We start from the raw sequence: 20,631 nt of genomic DNA, 5'->3' as shown, positions 1-20,631 counted from the left end.
GCCCTAATATCAAAGGTCTTACTAGAAAAAGGAAATTATGATCCAACGTGAATTTTCTTGATAAAAGAATATGATCGTGCCTGGTAACATGAGCATGTAAAATGGCTAGAAATAACATTTTAGCTTAGCATAAAGATGACAATTTACACAAGGTTTATATCTATTTCTTCTGCTCCAAACTTACTTCAAACTTACTTCAGACTTCGTATGAATGTAACACATCATAAGAAAGTGTTTCACTGCTGTTCAAATGCACTTTGGATCACATCATTTATATGTATAATTGTTTTCCATCTGAAAGGACTAAATATTAAATGAAACAAATGACAATAAAATGCAAAGTAATCTCTTCAGTAATCAAAATACTTTTTGAATATAACTGTATTCTAATTACCAATGATTTAAATTGTAACTGTAGTGGAATACAGTTACTTATATTTTGTATTTTAAATACGTAATCCCTTTACATGTATTCCGTTACTCCCCAACACTGTATATATATATATATATATATATATATATATATATATATATATATATATATATATATATATATACACACACACACACACACACACACACACACACACACTCACTGAGCACTTTATTAGGAACACTTTGGTCCTAATAAAGTTGCGGACATGGTCTTCTGCTGTTGTAGCCCATCCACCTCAAGGTTCGACGTGTTGTGCATTCTAAGATTCTTCTCACTACAATTGTACAGAGTGGTTTCTAAGTTTTTGAAGCCTTTCTGTCAGCTTGAACCAGTCCGGCCATTCTCCGTTAATCTCTCTCATCAACAAGGCGTTTCCGTCCACAGAACCGCTGCTCACTGGATGTTTTTTGTTTTTGGTACCATTATGAGTAAACTCTACAGACTGTTATGCGTGAAAATCCCAATGGATCATCTGTTACAGAAATACTCAAATCAGCCCGTCTGGCACCAACAATAATACCATGGTCGAAATCACTGAGATTAAATTTTTTTTCCCATTCTAATGGTTGGTGTGAATATTAACTGAAATGCCTGACCCATTTCTGCATGATTTTATGCATTACACTGCTGCCACACGATTGGCTGCTAAGATAATCGCATGAATATGTAGGTGTACAGGTGTTCCTAATAAAGTGGTCGGTGAGTGTATATAGTGCACATTTAAAATCACGTACTTCTGGGGGGTCTTGTGCCAGCCAAACAATGAATGGAAATGCTAATGGATAGCTCAGTATTGTAGACCTCATTGGTTATTATAAGCTAAAGTACTCTATGGCATGCTTGTGTAGTGGCTTTTTTCTGCTTTTATCATCCATCCTATTGTGAAGTCTAACATCTCCAACCCTCTTTCTTAGGTTTGCACCACTTTGCCATTTCATTCATCCCATTTGAGCCAATTTCCTTTTCTCACTACTAGTTAAGGAGACAAAATGGAGGTTCCTTCTCCACAAGTTTCACTTCATTATGTCACTAATGGGCATTTCTCCTGTGGTTTCACTCTTTGTGTATCTGCAGACGGTCCTTTATGAGCCGCTGTCATCATTCACCTCTCTTTAGCTCTACTGTCTAGCCTAAATGAGCACTAAAGATTCAGCCATATGATTTATGAAGGAGCTCAGGGTGCAAGTGGGCTGTTTCCCCTCGAAGTGGCCCATTGGCTTTGATGACTGTTGCATTGATCTTTAAGTTCCATTATTCCGCCTGTACCCAAGGACAATGGCAGGGGGGCATCAGTGGTGTGTCCAGACTTTTTTGACTGGGGTGGCCCATGTGAGGCACAGACTCATTTAAGGGTGGCATGAAGCATAACTCAACTTCTATAATAATAATAATAATAATAATAATAACAAATATTAATAATAAGATATGTAAATTTTCAGGAATTTCAATAGTCGAATATTCAAATGGAAATTTGAAAATCTATTTGTTTTTTTGCACACCAACATTTATTTATTACTCAAATAAAATTTCCTTTACTTCCCCCTCCCCCATCTTTTTTGTTTTTTTGTAGTCCAAAAGAGACCAAAAAACTTGTCTTCACATGCAGGCATCAGGAACCTTTCTCTCTCCTTGTCTATCTCTCTATTTCTATCCATCTGAGAGTTTGTCAGATTCTCCATCCCTTTTTGCCCTTTTGTGTCCCCTTGGGCCATCTGTGTATCATTGATCCAACACAGGGTGTGTGTGTTTGTGTGTTTTTTGTGCATGTGTGTGAGTAAAAATGGAAGAGAGGGACGAAGAAAGAGAGAAAGAGACAGTGCAAGAATATGGCAGTGGCTGACCACATTCAGGAAATGACTCATAAATCTAATCTGTTCCTCTCGATTTGTTTGAGGGACTGTTTAAAGCAGCACACTTTGGCTTGTGGTTTCAAATGACACTGAAAACCTTAATTAATTAGTGGTGCTTGCTTAGGTACTAATTTATAGTAATTAGTTATGTTGACTTGACAAATTCAACATACTCAGGGCTCCAGACAAAAAAAAAAAAAAAAAATGATTTAGGAGCCATTGGCTCCTAAACTGAAACATTAAGGAGCCAAATGGCTGTTTTTAGTCAACAAATCACAGAATTGATTTGGCGACTAAAAGAGATTTAGATGCTGTTCAGAAAAAAGATAGAAAAGGGGCCTGGGTAGCTCAGTAAATAAAGACACTGACTACCACACCTGGAGTCGCAAGTTTGAATCCAGAGCATGCTGAGTGAATCCAGTCAGGCTTCCTAAGCAACCAACTGGCCCGGTTGCTAGGGTGGGTAGAGTCTCATTGGGTTAACCTCCTCGTGGTCGCTATAATGTGGTTCTCGCTCTCAGTGGGGTGCTTGGTGAGTTGTGCGTGGATCCCGTGGAGAATAGTGTGAGCCTCCACATACGCTAGGTCTCTGCAGTAATGTGCTCAATAAGCCATGTGATAAGATGGATTAGTACTGCTCTTCAGAATCTACATTACAGATATTTACATAAAGTATTGTATGCATATAGTAATGTGTTGTCTTCTTGAGCATCAATGAATGTTTGTGCCTTGTGTAATAGTTGTGTACAAGTCCCTCAATTGTCCTAAGTGTCAAAAGCTATATATATATATATATATATATATATATATATATATATATATATATATATATATATATATATATATATATATTTACATTGTTTTACAGTATTGCCTTAGTCTTGCCCAGACACAGAGACTACAAGAGTGCAAATTGAATGAAATCCCAGATGCAGTTTATTGTGCTACTCCAATCCCAATCAATAATTACCAGAAGAAGAAAAAAACTAGTATACAATACGTGACTTTCAAATATAAAGAAGCCCGAAATACACATGGGACTCTTATTCTGAAATGTCTGCAATCCCAGTTGTGAACACACTGATGGCTGATTCGCTGAGAAAGTGAATCTGATTCAAACTGCTAACCTGAGCTCCTGAGTTCAAATATTTTCGGGTGATTCATGAAAAAGACCCGGTTCAAAAGAGTCATTTGTTCAACTCTCTTGCGCTGGGTTTTTTGTTGCGTGCGGTGCAGCGAGCTCTTCAGAAACAGAACGGGTGAAAAGTGGCGTGAGACACACTGGTTGTGTGCATTCTAAAAATGTATTCAATAACTCACAAGATGATATCTGACGAAACTACATTTGAACGCACACAACCTGACTGTCGCCAATGGTGACTAAATTTTAAATTATTGTTGCAATCAATTATTTTTGGTTGCATTTGTGACCATTTTAGTCGCAATCTGGAGCCCTGATACTGTTATCTACAGATATGGTTTATTTTTTTATTTTTTTATCCCTAAACTAAGACCAAAATTTCTGAATGTAACTCCTAGAGTTTTCAAGATACATCCACCAAACTTGGTATAGGCCTTTTGTAACTGATCGTACTTACGGTTTTCCCATAGCAGAGGATCCCCCAAAACCCATAGACATACATTGACGGAATGTTCAAATGGGTCAAGACTTTTCAAACTCCAACTACCTACCTACCTGTCTGTCTGTCTATCTATATATCTATCTGTCTGTCTATCTATCTATCTATCTTATCTATTTATCTATCTATCTATCTATCTATCTATCTATCTATCTATCTATCTATCTATCCAACATGATCACACGTGAAGTCGGCATAATGTTTCTGATAGTTTCGGTACCTTAGGATCGGCGACTGTATGCCGACGCACTGACATGAAGCATTCTTATCAGACATGTTTGCAGTGGTTTCATTTTGTTTACCTTTCCAAGTGGTGCAATTGGCAGCGTGTTGCATCAGCTGCTTGGGAGACTAGGGTTGAAAGCCAGGCAGTAACCATGTTTGAATAATCAATGACGAGCATGATTCGGAGGTTTCACTTTTCTCTCTAACACTACTTTTTTACTCCACTAATGGTTAAGGTAAATTTTGGGTTGGAGGAGAGAAACTATAAATATATGCTTTTATCTTCATTGTATAACGTCCTGTAAATCTGAAAACAACTTGCTTCACTACTAGCTTTTGGAGACCTCTCCTGGACATAAATGGAGCTCACACGTACCAATATGCCCTACAACACTTACTGCTTTGGCTGCTGGGGGCAGTGTTTCGAAATTTCGGTCAACGGATATGATTTTGACGAAAGAAAAGTCGGTCTACTCTTTCCGATTTCACTGTGAGATCTGTCTATCTATCGATCTATCTATCTATCTATCTATCTATCTATCTATCTATCTATCTATCTATCTATCTATCTATCTATCCACCTGGCATCCAATTAATGAAATGAGATTGAAGGTATGGGTAAGAGATACTTTGAAAGAACTCAAACATTTTGAGTTTGCTATTCACAAGAAGCTGACGTGGACCACGCCTTGCAAAAAAGTGATCTCAGAAGACCTATGATCAAGAATTGTTGCTTTGCATAAAGCTGGAAAGGGTTACAAAGTTATCTCAAAGAGCTTAGATATTCATCTGTCCACAGTTAGACAAATTGTTTATAAATGGAGACGATTTAGAACTGTGGCTACTCTCCCTTGAAGTGGCCGTCCAGCCAATGACTCAAAGGACACTTCAGAATGTTCAGTGAGGTAAAAAAGAACCCTCGAGTGACAGCTAAAGACTTGAAGGAATCATTGGAACTGGTTAACATCTCTGTTCATGAGTCTACTATATGGAAAACATTAAACATCCATGGTGTCCATGGCAGGACACCCCGAAGTAAGCCACTGCTTTCCAACAAGAATGTTGCTGTGTGCCTGAAGTTTGCCAAAGACCACCTTGACACTCCAAAACACTACTGGGGAAATTTTATGTGGACTGATGAAACTAAGGTTGAATTGTTTGGGAAGAACACACAGCTTTACATATGATGTAACAAGGGCACTGTATACCAACATGAAAACATCATCCCAGTGGTGATGTACGGTGGAGGGGGCATCATGGTTTAGGGCTGCTTTGCTGCTTCAGGGCCTTGAATGCTTGCAATCATCGAGAGAAAAATGAATTCCCAAGTTTATCAAAATATCCTACAGGATAATATCAGGGTGGCTGTGCGCCAGCTGAAGCCCAGTAAAAGTTGTGTGATGCATCAGGACAATGACCCTAAACATCGAAGTAAATCCACTACAGAATGAAAAGAAAATCCACCTTTTGGAGTGCCCCAGTCAGATCCCAGATCTTAACCCAAAAGAGATGCTGTAGAAGGACTTCAAGAGAGCTGTTCATACCAGACATTCTAAGAATATGGCTGAGCTGAAGCACATCTCTAAGGAAGAATGGTCCAAAATTCCTTCTGAACATTGTGTAGGTCTAATCCACTGCTACCATAAATGCTTGGTTGTGGTCATTGCTGCTAATGGAGCATCGACAAGTTATTAAATCAATCAATCAATCAATCAATCAATCAATCAATCAATCAATCAGTCTATCTATCTATCTATCTATCTATCTATCTATCTATCTATCCATCCATCCATCCATCCATCCATCCTTCAGACAAGGCTTTGTCAAGCCAACATCAAAGTTTGTCTTGACAAACTTTACGTATCTAGTGTGTAATTGCAACATTCATACTTGGTGCTAGGGATTTGTATAAACCCAAAAATATGGCTTAACAAGTGAACTTTTCTTTACTGTTTTGAAATATTGCCAATTAAAACAGGAAAATGGGGTGGGATATAAAAGGTTTGTCCCCTTTAAAAAAAAAATTAAAAAAAATCAAAAGTCTTTGGTTTATTTGACAGCCGTGAACAATGATTCGCTACTTGCCATTGCTAGTCTTTGTCAGGTGGCATTAGGGGGCAGGGCTTGCTAATTCTAGAGAACATTTGATTGGACAAAAATATTGACACGGCTGTGAGTGCAGGATGAGTCAACAGTAGTTTTGTTAATTTTTAAAGAGAAAGACTGTAAATGATTTGAATATGTACAGTATATCTGCAAAAGTCAACTTTTAATAGTACACTAGCATATAGATGGCCTCAAAGCAAACACACTTGAACTAAAAAAAAAATTAAAAAAATAAAAAAAAAACTCAAATTTTGATTTCATGGGGTCTTTAAAATTGGCTAACCTCTTGGCATTATAAATTAGTAACAATGGCTACTTACAAGTGTGTTTATTTCTTTTTTTACAGACTTACATTTTCACTGACACTCCCGATGAAGATATTTCCTCTGAAGGTAGATCGTTCTTATGCCATCAGTAATTCCAACTTCTGCAGGAGTTGTCTGGAAGTTTTTAATATTTGCGGCAGGAATGATCACTCATTACAGTACGTGTCTTGCAGGATTCAATATTGTTGTCACGGGCTGCTCCCCTGAACACAGTCATCAGGCTCTTTCCTGTAAAATGGCTGCTGAGTACGACCACTTCATGGCCTCCGATAAAAAGTAAGTCACTTAATAATTTGTGAGCTCTGAAATTGTGACTTTACGTTATTGTGTGAATCATTTTGAAAAGGAGTTACAGATTTTGTCTTCTCTAGCAGTCTCAGTGTCTGTTATAAATAAATAAAAAATTAAATATAAAATATAATAAATACATTTTAAATAATAAATGTATACAGTTTTATTATATATTTATTTTAGATAATATGTAAATATATAAATATTGAATAAAAAAATTGGTTCCACTTTAAATATTTAACTACTATGTTCTAACATTAAATACATACAATACAATGTACTTATTGTGTAAATATATGTTCTGCAAAATTCTCACAAGATTCACATTTGCTGCCACTGAGGTTGAGGTTTAGGGTTGGGGTTAAGGTTAAGAGCGTAACTACAGATGTAATTAAATGCAGGTACTTTAAATTTAAGTACAATGCAATGAAACCTCTGTACATAATAAGTATATTGTATCAAATGCTTAAGTACATAGTAGTTAAATACACCTAATATAAAGCAGGTGCAATTTTGTTTTAATCTGTTTATTAATGTGGGTTAACTATAGATTTTTGCCAGGGCTGCTCAAGAGCATTAACTTTGTGAATAAACAAACGGCATTAAACAATGCATTTAACATATTTTGAGTAAATATTAATTGGAAAATATGGATTTTATCCATTGAGATTTAAATGGATCATGAAAACCCAGCTATAATATTATTGGTTAATATTCCTTTTCATGGCCCATGCAGCCTTGATTACATAAGTAATGGAGAGGCTGAGAAAGTCATTACATTTTTAAGAAAACTTATAAAATAATTATACATATTTCTATTAATAATATGAAACCGTATTCTGCATTATTTTAATTAAAAATACATGTTTACCCTTATGACAGTGGAATTACTTAACTGTTTTTTAGCCTATATTTTTTATAAACTCACATCACATGAGCCAGTGTCCATCTCCATGTGAAACTGCACTTGTCACAAACACATGAAGATACATCAACCCGATATCATGTTTAACTCGTAACACGTCGTGACGGATGAACAGAGACAGAGCTATATGGCTTTATAATAGATTCGCAAGTGCTCAGGACACGTTTTGAGCGTGCACACGAGAGCAGCATATATTTCAGAGCGCTTTCAGTATTGTGCGAGAACGAAGGAAATCCGCATGCGAGCTGACAAATTCACGCTCGCGCAACCGGTACGTCATGGATGTGCTCTTGCATTATATGCATTCATTCATGACTTTTAATTGTATTATAACGACATAAAGCTACAGTCTATTAAGATGGACTATGGTCCATTAAGCTAATAATTTTAATTTAGCGTGACTTTTTCTTGTGTTTATGTATGTTTTAATTTTACTTGGTGAATTTATCATCAATCTCCGCACCTCCCCTGACAAGCTCTGGCGCATCCCAGTTTGAAAACCGTGAGTTTAAAGCAATTAACCCTCCTATGGTATTTTTTTAATTTAATGAAAATGGTTTCCTTTATCTGAGCAGTACAAGACTTGGTGACTTTTCCTCCATTTGCCATCTGAACATAAAAAAATAAATTGAGCTTGATTCGATAAGTCTAATTGGTCGTAAAAGAAAAAGTGACACCTTTGGTATTCACGGTCAAAACTGGCCGACCATTGAAAATGAATGGGAAAGACCAAAAAACAGAGCAATTTTCTTTTTTTATCTGTCAAATACAATCAATAAATCAGCCACAATGCAGAACAAAAACAGACAGCAATTACAGGGTGAGACTCTAAAACATCCTCAGTGCAAAACATACACAGTCACTCACACATAAGCACACTTACACACACACAAGAATGAACTGATGAGACTATAACATAGAGATTTTTTTTTATATTTGTCAAATAAAACCAGTAAATCACTACAATGTTAAACATACATACTCAGAAATGAAGGTTTTAGATCATAACACACACACACACACACACACACACACACACACACACACACGCACACACACGCACACAAAACCAGGGCATCAGTAAGTGGAGCTTGTTGTTTTCCAACTGTTGACAGCAATCTGACATACACACATACTCACACTTTGGAAAATAAATTTTTACTATAGAAAGGTTGAAATTGCAAAATGTTTACTCTGATTCTGAAATAAAATTACAATTATTGGTAGAAAAATGCTTATTCTGTGTCTTCTCTTTCTAACACCATGGTCAGGTTTGATGACAAGCATAATGACATAAACTGCAAAAACTGACACTTCAAATCAATTTTAAAATGCTAAACTTTAACAAATAATAGTTTGATAATGTCTAAATATATATCCAAATCCATATATTGTTTTAAAATATAAAATTAGTTTACAATAAGCCATCAGACTACACAGTAGGTGCTACAGCCATCTACTGGCATGACATGGTTTTCAAGTCATGTTATTTATATTCTGTTCACCAGATATCAGCAATTTATGTCACATTCTCATATTTTCTTCATCTTTCAACTTAAAGTGTAGGTTCTGAATGTAAAAAAAAATTTTCTCCAAAGTTTACTTATTTGTATATGCAAAGTAATTGTAACATTTACAAATTTACATGTAAATAATATCAAAATAGCATAAAATCCCAAAATAAATGCATAATTGTATTGTTCTTACTTCAGGATAGAAAAAAATGGTATCATCATCATCAAAAAGAAAAAAAAAAAGGGTTACACATCTAAACCTTCCGGTCAAAAATGACCGCAAACACCAAAGGAAGGTGACATTTTTTAATACCATAGAAGGGTTAGATATTAATTTTCATTAAATATGGCTAAAACTACACATAACAATAGCTGACACTATGAACTGTATCAAAACAACAGTTTTGGCGGGAACACAAAAAGCTCACAGCTATAAGTGACACAATTGCTAACACTTCTGAAGTAAATTTAGCAGTTTTTTATGTTTCTGACCTGTAATTTTATTCTTCTTAATTCCCAGTATGTTTGCTGATTGAAAAATGACTGCATCCCCTGAAAATATCAACTTTCATACTTTTAAAATCAAATTGTCTAAGCGAAGCAAAAATGCAACATTGAGCATTAGTGGTTACAATTTTGCAACCTGTTTCTGAAATTCACCCCAAAACAAAATATGCAAACCATTTATTTATAATTTAGCTGCCTAATATCCCTTTCAAGGAGGAGAAAAAAAAATGAATACTGAATATCATAAGTATGTTTAAAACATCCACTTTTTTGCTGCAGATGGTTGTGTCATGTTGATGATGATAACTACTTGAACCCTGGGGCCCTGCTCTCTGTCCTCTCGGCCTTCCCAACGGACAGCGATATCTATGTGGGCAAGCCGAGCCTGGATCGACCAATGAAAGCACAGGAGCTTCTGGAAGGAAATAAGATGGTCATTATCCCATATTTCTTATCTTCATAATCATTGTTGCTCATTCAGACAGTCTACACAAGTCATTTTGCTGGTTCTGCTTAACTATTATTTATAAACTAAGAATAATTATTGATTTTTAATGGCTGAAAGGACCTTTGTACTTCTGACCCGTCTTTATTCCTCCTCTTTTCCATTGACCAACCTTCACCAATATTTTTCTGCAATAAACCAGTAGCAAAATTGACTTTTTCTCCTGGGATCAATCAGTGATTAGAACTTTAAGGCTTACTGATTTGGAAAATTAAATCAGATGTTTTAATGTGCGGCAAGGGAGGATAAAACTAGCCATGAATCAATACTGTCGGAGTAAACTAGAGTTCAACCCATCAGGCACAATAAGTAATGACAGTTATTTTGAGTGTATGTTTTGGTGTCTTGACTATCTACAGTGGCCCCAAATAGTGTTTGGTTCAAACAAATTAACATACAAAGTATTTTTCTTTGTCTCTTTCCCTGTCGGTTCCCATCACACATCAATGGTTATTACTTTGGCCTTGACATGCACTCTGGGGACCTGCTCCTGCAGTGGTGTGTGTCAACAAATGTGTATGTGTGAGGCCTAAAGGAACAGTCGAGCCATTCAGTTCAAGTTTCTTCAACCTGTCGCTCTCTCTCTTTTTTTTTTTTCTTGATCTCTTGGGCCACAGTGGCATCTGAGTAATAAAAATGAAACCTGCCTTGGCCCATACTAGACTTTTCCTCTGCTCAATATAATGAAAGACAAGTACCTTTTATAACTGCCAGATTAGATTATATAAAATGTATCTGTTTAGGAGCAAGTGTGTCTGTAGCTCAATTGGTAGAATGTAGTACTAGCAATGCCAAGGCCATGGGTTTGATTCCCAAAGAACACACATACTACAATAAATAATAATAAAAAAAATAAACATGTCTACCTTGAATGTTCTGTAAGTAATTTTACATAAAAGTGTCTGCCAAATGCATAAATGGACAGTTTGTAATTTTTCAACTTACCTGTTACAAGTAGACCAGCTTGTCTTTTGAAACACAAAACTTGTCTTTCTTTGTATTGGACGAAAAGTTTGTTTCTTTGTCTTGACACAAACCTGTATGGGTGAAGTTAATTGCGATTAATTGCAGATTTGTAAAAAGTGTTTAAGTTTGACACTATATATACTTCTTCAACCATTTTGCATGCTCTCTTTGCTTCGTCCCTGCATGTCTTCCTCTGTATATAACAGACTGTTGTCTCACAGATGGACCCTCAAAGGCCATTGAATCCAAAGTTCGCTTTTGTTCTGGTAAACACACCCCAGACTAGATAGGACTATCTATCTCCTTGTGTGTCCTCTGTGATGTTTATGTCCACATTTATACGTATTGCTGGACAGACCACAACTACTTACAGGGGCAGAAGAAGATGAAAACAATGAGGGGATAGTGTGGAGGAGTGCGTAGAACCTTTAGGGTAATGGCCACGGAGGAGGGATAAACGGATGGAGGGGGCGAGTGAAAGGTCACGGCTCAGATTTATTCCCCCATCACTGATAATGCTTCACAGAATGCTGCGAGGACATACCTGCTCAGAGTACACGGAAAATAAAAGAAATGAAGAGTAGATACTGTATGCATTAAGGGCTTAGAGGGGGAGAGAAACTCTGCTGGCAGCTTGACATAACTTTGGTTAAACAACTAGTCTACAGTATTTCATTTTCTCTTTCATAAGGGTTAGGTCAAAATTGATACAACAATGTTTTAGTGCCAGGTTAAAATAAAAATAATATAATATATATATATATATATATATATATATATATATATATATATATATATATATATATATATATATATATATTTTTTTTTTTAACAAAGTTGAATGAAGTAATATTTTGAGAATAAAGTCAAAATTACAAGAATAAAGCTGTAGCATTTTGTAATTAAATCTGTAGCATAACAAGATTAAAGTCATAATATTGTAAGAATAAAGTACTAAAATTCAGAGAATAAAGTTGCAATATTTTAAGTCAAAATTAAAGTCAAAGTTACGAGAATAAAGTCATAGCATTATAAGATTAAAGTCATATTATTATGAGATTAAATTAAATTAATAGTCACAATGTTATGAGAATAAAGTCAAAATGATAAAAATAGACAGAATTAAAGTTGTAGCATTACGGTATTAAATTCGTAATATTGCAAGAATGAAGTTATAGCATTACAAGAATAAAGTTTTAATATTTTGAGAATAAAGTAAATATATCAATAATGAAGTTGCAGAATTATGAGATTGAAGTTGTAGCATTACAACATTAAAGTTGTAATATTTTGAGAATAAAGTCAAAACATTGAGAATCAAATCATAGTATTCTGAGAATAAAATCAAAATTATGAGAATAAAATTGTAGCATTATGAGATTAAATTCATAATATTGCCAGAATAAAGTAATATTAGAACATAAAGTAACAATTATGGGAATAAAGTAATAGTATTTTAAAATTAAAGTTGAAGAATTATGAGATTAAATTCATAATATTTCAACAATAGTTGAAACATTATTAAAGTCTTAATATTACGAGAATACAGTCATAATATTGCGAGAATAAAGTTGTAGCACTACGAAAATAAAGTCTCAATGTTTTAAGAATAGTAAAAATTACAAGAATAAAGTTGTTGCAATGTAAGATTAAAGTCTTAGCATTATGAGATTAAAGTTGTAATATTGTGAGAATAAAGTCATATTTAGAAAATAAAGTAAAAATGATGGGAATAAAGTTGAAGTATTATGAAGTCGTAGCATTACGAGATTACATTCTTAATATTTCAGCAATAATCTGAACATTGTTAAAGTCGAAATATTGTGAGAATAAAGCTGTAGCATTAGGAGAATAAAGTCTCAATATTTTAAGAATAGTAAAAATTATGAGAATAAAGTTGTTGCGTTATAAGAATAAAGTCTTAGCATTACGAGATCAAAGTTGTAATATTGCGAGAATAAAGTCATATTTAATTAATCTTGTAAGGCTACAACTTTAATCTCATAATTTTGACTTAATTCTCAAAATATATTACTACTTTATCTTGTAATGTTATAACTTTTATTCTCAAAAAAGACCTATTATTAGATTAATCTTAAAATGTTACAACTTATTTTTGTAATGTTATGACTTTATTCTCAAAATGTTATATTTTTTATATTTAACTGTGCCACTAAAATAGCGTTGTAAAATTGGTGAGCAAACTGAACTTGGAAATGTCTTATAACATGAAGCGACATCTGCATTTAACTGCATTTACCGCATTTAACTTTTCTGATGTATTTCTGAGTGAAACAGAAAATTAAGTTAAAAATAATGTAGGGCGGGACTTGATTTTATATATTGGGATTTGATTGGCTCTTGAGCAATGGAAAGTTTTTATTATTGTTCTATGCTGCTCATGTTGCCTTGGTTACGTCAGCAGAAAAAAACAGAATTTTGAATACATTTTGACTGGTTTGTGTTTCAAAAAGTTTCAGTAATAATATTTATTTTGCCTGTATTCTAACTATCCTGTCAAACAACATATGCATACAGTAACTGTATGGTTTGGTAGTGCAGTATCTTAGCCCCATTTTCCACCAAGTGATTACAGCCAATATTGCACATATAAATATTTTGTGAGAAAATTGCCTTGTAATTTTAAATACCTGCTTTAGGTGAGGCTTGAACTCACAACCTCACAATGTCTTTGCATGTACTGCTGTGGCACTATCACATGCTGACCGATTGCACTACTAGAGCTTTAGACTGGCCTGTGTTCAACACGTCATACTGATCATCATTATTTTAGGGGCTTGATTCTTCAAACTTTGGAATAAGGATATGGGAACTGTAGCAATGCAAGATGAAAACATGATATATTCTTAATTTCTTGAATTATTTTTCATATGATTTGCACAATGGAAGGATATTTCTTGGACCAAATGCATAACTATATGTCTTTGGAAAGAACTTGTAGCTGATTGGTTGACTTCTCCTCTGTTCTATTTTTTTAGAGGGCAGTTCATTTCTGGTTTGCTACAGGAGGGGCAGGTTTCTGCTTGAGCAGGAAGTTAGCAGAGAAGATGGCACCCTGGGCAAGGTGAGGCCTGGAAATAGCATGTGTGTGTTTTGTCTTTGATCTTAAAATAATTTCCTGTGTATGTTAGAGCTTGTACATTCCGATTTGACTGAAAAATTCCAAAAGAGATCTCTGTTATATATATATTTTTTTTCTTTGGACAGCGATGAGAACAGACTGATTCCATGAAAATTCAGTAACTGTGGCAAAACAAATTCAAAATGAAATTACATGGTTCATTATGCGTAACGCGGCAGTTTCAAGATTAAATGTCCACTGTGTGGCGCTAAAAGCAGGTTAGTGGTTAATGCTCTTTTTAAACTGACCTCGCTACCCTAAACCTTAAACCTAACCGATAGTGTCATAAAAAACAAATGTGAGATGAAAAGTGCAATGACTGAAGCAACCACGTCATTTTGTGGTGCTTCTATTAAACTTTCGGCTCACATGTCAACTCGTGTGCTATTCAGGACTTATACGGCAGTATTTTGCATCGTAAGTGAAATGCTCTTTTAGTTAAACTACCACACAACTGGGGGCCTGGGTAGCTCAGTGGTTAAGATGCTGGCTACCACCCCTGGAGTTTGCTACTTCGAATCCCAGGGTGTGCTGAGTGACTCCAGTCAGGTCTCCTAAGCAACCAGATTGGCCTGGTTGCTAGGGAGGGTAGAGTCACATGGGGTAACCTCCTTGTGATCGCTATAATGTGGTTAGTTCTTGGTGGGGTGTGTGGATGCCACAGTGGATGGCGTGAAGCCTCCACATGCGCTATGTCTCCATGGCAACGCACTCAACAAGCCACGTGATATGATGCACGGGTTGACGGTCGCAGAGGCAGCTGGGATTCGTCCTCCGCCACCCGGTACGAGTGAGGCGAATCACTACGTGACCACAAGGACTTAAAAGCACATTTGGAATTGGGCATTCCAAATTGGGAGAAAAAGGGGAAAAAACACACACACAAAAAAACTAACACTCAATTTAATCGCACTTGAACAAGCTTATACATATAGATGGTTATTTAATGCAAATTTTAAAATGCATCGCTGTACAAGTCTTGCACTATAGTAAAAGTGTTTAGATGTCATGTGTTAGGAACAAGGTGAAAAGTAAATGTTAATCTGGTATTTACTCATGATTTGTGTGAAAGTGAATAAAAGTCGTTGTTGTAGCGCCTCTAATGTTCATTTCACCAGGAAACTGCCACGATATGAAGAACAAGCCACACAAAAACTGCAAAAATGTAGGAATAGTAACGTGATTCTACGATGGTCTCAAATTATGTTTAGATTTGCTCGTCAAATTCTTCCCAGATTAAATTATTTTAACTATGCCATCCACGGTAATTGTATAGCTTTATACTCTAACTGTATATCAACAAATGACTCGTTTGTGTCTTGGCATTTTAGTTGAAACATCTAAAACAAACTTGTTACTTAAATTAAACATAACTGAGAACTCAACAAGGTTTCCTGAGCTATGATAGAGCAACCTCTTAACAAATCACATTTCCTCTGGGTTTGCTTTCAGTCAAAAAGTGTGTTTATATCCACATTAATTGCCGAATATGAGTGTGTCTGTATCTTCATGCAGTGGTCCTAGGTTCGAGCAGACCTCAGCAGTGATAATGTTGCCTGATGACTGTACGGTGGGCTTCATAGTTGAGAGGCGACTGGGAGTCTCCATGGTCCATAGCAGAATGTTCCACTCTCACCTGGAAAACCTCCTTCTACTTTCCCCTAGTGATATCCCAAAACAGGTGAGAATGGCTTTGGAACAATATGAGTAAATTATGACAGATTTTTTTTTATTTTATTTTTTTAATGAAAAATAGAGGTTTTATCCCTTTAACTGACTCGTACAGTCTTTCTTTCTGTTTCTTTTCCTCTCATACTGAAGGTTACTCTTAGTTATGGATGGTTTGAGAATAAAATGAACAGTGTGGAACTGAGAGGATTTTTTACCAAAGAAGAGGATCCATCCAGGTTAGTCATACACACACCTTCACACACCTACAAACAGGTCATGTGCATATACAGTAGTGTTTCTATTTAGAAAAGTGGCTAAATGCCAAATCTACAAGATGACGCATACTACTCATCTTTTAGATTCAAACTGACCACTATATTTAATTGGTGTAGATTATACAACGAAGAAAAAAAATATGTATTCGTAACCTTTATTTTTAAATGTAACAACCTGCTCTGCCTCTACCACTACTTTACTTTTTGGCTGATCTCTTAATTTTCAGCCCCACCTCTTCATCAACATGTCACATTGAAACCACATTTCACAATCCAAGTAATTCCAGATGTATAAAATCAAGGCCGTCCTACATTTTTTATTTTTCATTATTGAACATTGGAAATATGTCACATTATGTAAGTAAAATGGGTTGTCAAGTGTAATCCAGTCTAAGATGGTTTTAGCTAGTTTAAGCTGGTCTTCAGTGGTATAACCTTGTGCGACCCTGCATACACATGCGTGGACATTGTATTTTTGCTTTGCAATACGCAAAGCATAATTTAATTTCAATTAAATTGACTGATCTCAGTTCAGGACACTCTGAGCTGTCAATAAAGGGTTACATTTTCGACATAAAGAGTCATGTGACAAAACAACATGGCGCCGATCACAGCAGAGTTTGTCTTTGGGAAAAAAGGCAACAAAACTACATCTGTTAAGAAACCTAATTACGTTTTTACATTGAAACCTGTTTGAGTCAAAAGATTAGAGTGTCTAGTATCATCAGATATGGCATTTTTTAAAATTTGAGCAGTTTATCACGAAACGCCACACTGCTAAACACAATGTACATTAATGTGTACAATAGCGCAAGGTTTTCATTAGAAATCCTCTATTTGCTGTGCATTTTCACATTGAGAATTTTTTATTTTTTTGCTTTCAGAGGCTTCATCTGGAGTTAGGATGAAAATAAGGTGCATTTCGAACAGTTTTGAGACCTGTGCATACAGACAGCACACTGTAGGAAGTCATTCACTAAATAGGGAACAAGGGAGCATCCTATAGCTTTCCTACGAAGCCAAGTGCATTAGGTTGTGAGATTAGTACTTAGATTTAGAATTTATAATGTCTAATTTTATTTTAACATGGTTGGCAGTGATTGGAGGATGCTGGCCATTACTTGTATCAGAATTAATTATGCTAATTTCTGATTTGTAATATGCTTCAGCACTGACTAGCACTTGTTTGTTTGACAGTGGAAAAAGAGAACATTGAGATTTTGTTGCCAAAGTAGAAAAAACATTGTTACATAAAAGTCAAATCAAGTCAAATACTTTTTATTTATGCTTTTCACAATACACATTGTTCCAAAGCAGCTTTACAGAAAATCAGCTGTAATGTCTGTAACGTCTCAAAAACATGAATAACCAACACTCCTGGAAACATGCAATAATAAACAGTTTGATAAAAAAAAGAAGACATTCTATAGCTTGGTATTACTTAAAATTTCAAACTTAGTCCCGCTGTCCACATATGTGAACATACATTTTTAGGAAAACTATTTGCTCTAGAATTTTTTTGGTTGTTGTATGTTTATTAGGGGCTATTAATTACAAATCAAACAGGGAAATGGAAAATGCACAAAGCAGTCATGCTCGGGTCTCAGGAGGATAAAGTGGTCTCTTTGCCTGAACAGCTAAAAAGTACCCAAAACCCCTCTAAAACCAGCCAGACCAGCTAAACCAGGCAGATTAGGCTGGTCTGACATGCCACTTTAGCTGATTTTTTAATTTCTTCATACTCAACCATGTAACTCAGGGTGAAATGTTCCTTAAATCTCTTATTTAATGCTAATAATTGTTCAGTATGATTATCTGTAAAATTTGGTTGCCACAATATGTTCTGTACCTTCTCACACATCTTGTTAGCATTATGCATCCAGGCATTTTCTGTTATTGCCACAAATCCACACATGTGAGCAGACTCTCAACAGGCTAAAGAGCTTTACTTGTTCCTCATCAGATAAAATGTGCATGTTTTTAACATTTTTGTAAAGTTTGTTTACTGATTTTTCCCCTTTTTCTCCCAATTTGGAATGCCCAATTCCCAATGTGCTTTTAAGTCCTCGTGATTGTGTAGTGATTCACCTCAGTCTGGGTGGCAGATGACAAATCCCAGTTGCCTCTGCGTCTAAGACCATCAACCCACGCATCTTATCATGTGGCTTGTTGAGCGCGTTGCCACGGAGACATAGAGCGTGTGGAGGCTTCACACCATCCACCGTGGCAACCACGGTCAACTCACCACGCGCCCCACCGAGAACGAACCACATTATAGTGACCACGAGGAGGTTACCCCATGTGACTCTACCCTCCCTAGCAACCAGGCAAATTTGGTTGCTTAGGAGACCTGGCTGGAGTCACTCAGCACGCCCTGGGATTCAAACTAGTGAACTCCAGGTGTGATAGCCAGCATCTTTACCACTGAGCTACCCAGGCCCCCACTGCTTTTTTTTAAACTTCAGCCATGGCTTGAAGTCAAAGACCTAAGACAAACTAATCCTTTGCTTGAAGCATTTGTCATTATTCAATTTATAAAATCCATTATAGACTCTAAATTATGATGCATTTAAAGGGATAGCTGACCCAAAAATGTTGCTCTGTTGGATTTTTCAGGTTCAGAACAGTCCACTGTCTTCTATATCCTACAACAAGTTGGTGTCCAGTAGCCCTTAAAGACGGCCTGCCATGGAATCAACGCATTCTCCCATGATGCAACGTACTGCATAGAGAACAGTCATGCATATTGTGAGAATTTCAATTTGTGAAGTTTCCTACAAGACATTTCTGTTTTGCGTGGGCAGTGCAGTTAGCACTTATGATCTTGGCCTCAACGATTTCACATCTTCCATCCACCCTCAAAGATCTCCCACAGCTTTTTTAAAATTCTTGCAGGTACATGGCTTCACAAGAAAGCTGCCTTTAAGTATTGAAATCCACATGTAGTCCATCACCTAGGCTAAACTGCTTCTATAGGCCTGAAGTTCATGTTCCTTTGAGGGATAAACCCAATGAAAGGCCCTATGGACTGAACAACTCCCTCTGTGGTATCTCTTATAAGTCTCAGAACACTGTTAACATGGTGTTGATTTCTGTTGTAAGATTTCTGTACTATGCTGCAATGATAGTGGTGTCTACCACAATTGTGTAAGCTTGTTTAAAGCTTTATGCCTTAAAGCACTGCATGGTGGTTAAATTGTTCAGCAACCCTTGGGTGGACTGGGAAAACTGAGAAATCTCAGAGTTTAACTGAGCCATTATTGATGGAATTGTACCTGTAAATTGGACCACAATTGCATAGTATTCCATAGCTTCATACTTAAAGTGTAATTCCTGTCTGCACATTGCACATTTTGATTATTGCTAGATATAACAGTTACTGTACTTATCAAATGTAGTGGTGGGAACCACATATTTGTCAATGCTTTGTATATTTGTTTTAAAGTGAAAAAAATAAAAAAATAAAATTAACTTAAAAATTGTAATGCCATTGACAAATGTTTTGCTTGCAAAATGCGTCATTTCAACTTTTCACTGCCATAGTTGTAATTCTGTTCTTCCTAAATCATCCATATTTAGATGCCAAGAAAAACAATATGGCATTTTGAAAAAGTGGCTATATTTCAATACATTTTTATTTTTATTTTTTTTACTTCAACTACTTATGTGCATATTATTGTAAGTTATGTTTGTTTAATAATTGCTAAAGAATATCAAAATTTCAAATCAAATTGAATTGTATTTCAAAACAGGGTCATCAGTTTATTTCTTAATATTATTGTATACTTTTTCATGCATTGTATACATATTTTGGTTAATTACGGTAACATGTTTTTACTGTATGTATAATTAAAATTTTTACTATAATGTGAAGCACTTAAGATAACTGGATGTCCACTCAAATCTATGTTTTGGCCCCAGAGGCCATTTAGTTGCCTAGTAGTGTTTGACTAAAGAGGATTTTTCATATAAAGACTATTAGTTCTTTTATAGATGCATATGGGTGTATAGACAGTCTGTGTTTTAAAACACAATTTTAATTGTACCTTTTAATTACCTTAATTGCCTCAAGTAAAAGTTAAAGTAGCTCTATTTGTATCCAGATTCCATTTTATGTGTTGTTTATCTGTTTTATAATAAGTTCCATTCATGTTTAACATAAAGAAAACGTGTGTGTTGACGCTTTCAGGTTAAATGAGCTTTGCAGATGTTAGTATTAGGCATTCTCCTAAGCGAATCCGAACATAATCTA

General features: G+C 35.6%; 1 protein-coding gene across 1 annotated transcript in view; it reads left to right on the top strand.

Moving 5' to 3' along the window:
• LOC127437931 (beta-1,3-N-acetylglucosaminyltransferase manic fringe-like) overlaps positions 1–20,388 on the top strand; it is a 31,781-nt gene extending 11,393 nt beyond the window's left edge. The window contains exons 2-8 of the mRNA XM_051693100.1: positions 6,604–6,649; positions 6,757–6,859; positions 10,100–10,253; positions 14,291–14,376; positions 15,949–16,114; positions 16,255–16,340; positions 18,996–20,388. Of these exons, the coding sequence (XP_051549060.1) occupies positions 6,604–6,649; positions 6,757–6,859; positions 10,100–10,253; positions 14,291–14,376; positions 15,949–16,114; positions 16,255–16,340; positions 18,996–19,092 (738 nt within the window). The 3' untranslated portion in view covers positions 19,093–20,388. The remainder of the gene's footprint in view (positions 1–6,603; positions 6,650–6,756; positions 6,860–10,099; positions 10,254–14,290; positions 14,377–15,948; positions 16,115–16,254; positions 16,341–18,995) is intronic.
• The last annotated feature ends 243 nt before the right edge of the window (positions 20,389–20,631 follow it).

The sequence above is a fragment of the Myxocyprinus asiaticus genome, chromosome 49 (genome assembly GCF_019703515.2).
Source record: "Myxocyprinus asiaticus isolate MX2 ecotype Aquarium Trade chromosome 49, UBuf_Myxa_2, whole genome shotgun sequence".
Taxonomy (NCBI): Eukaryota; Metazoa; Chordata; class Actinopteri; order Cypriniformes; family Catostomidae; genus Myxocyprinus; species Myxocyprinus asiaticus.
This window is presented reverse-complemented; position numbering and strand designations above follow the sequence as displayed.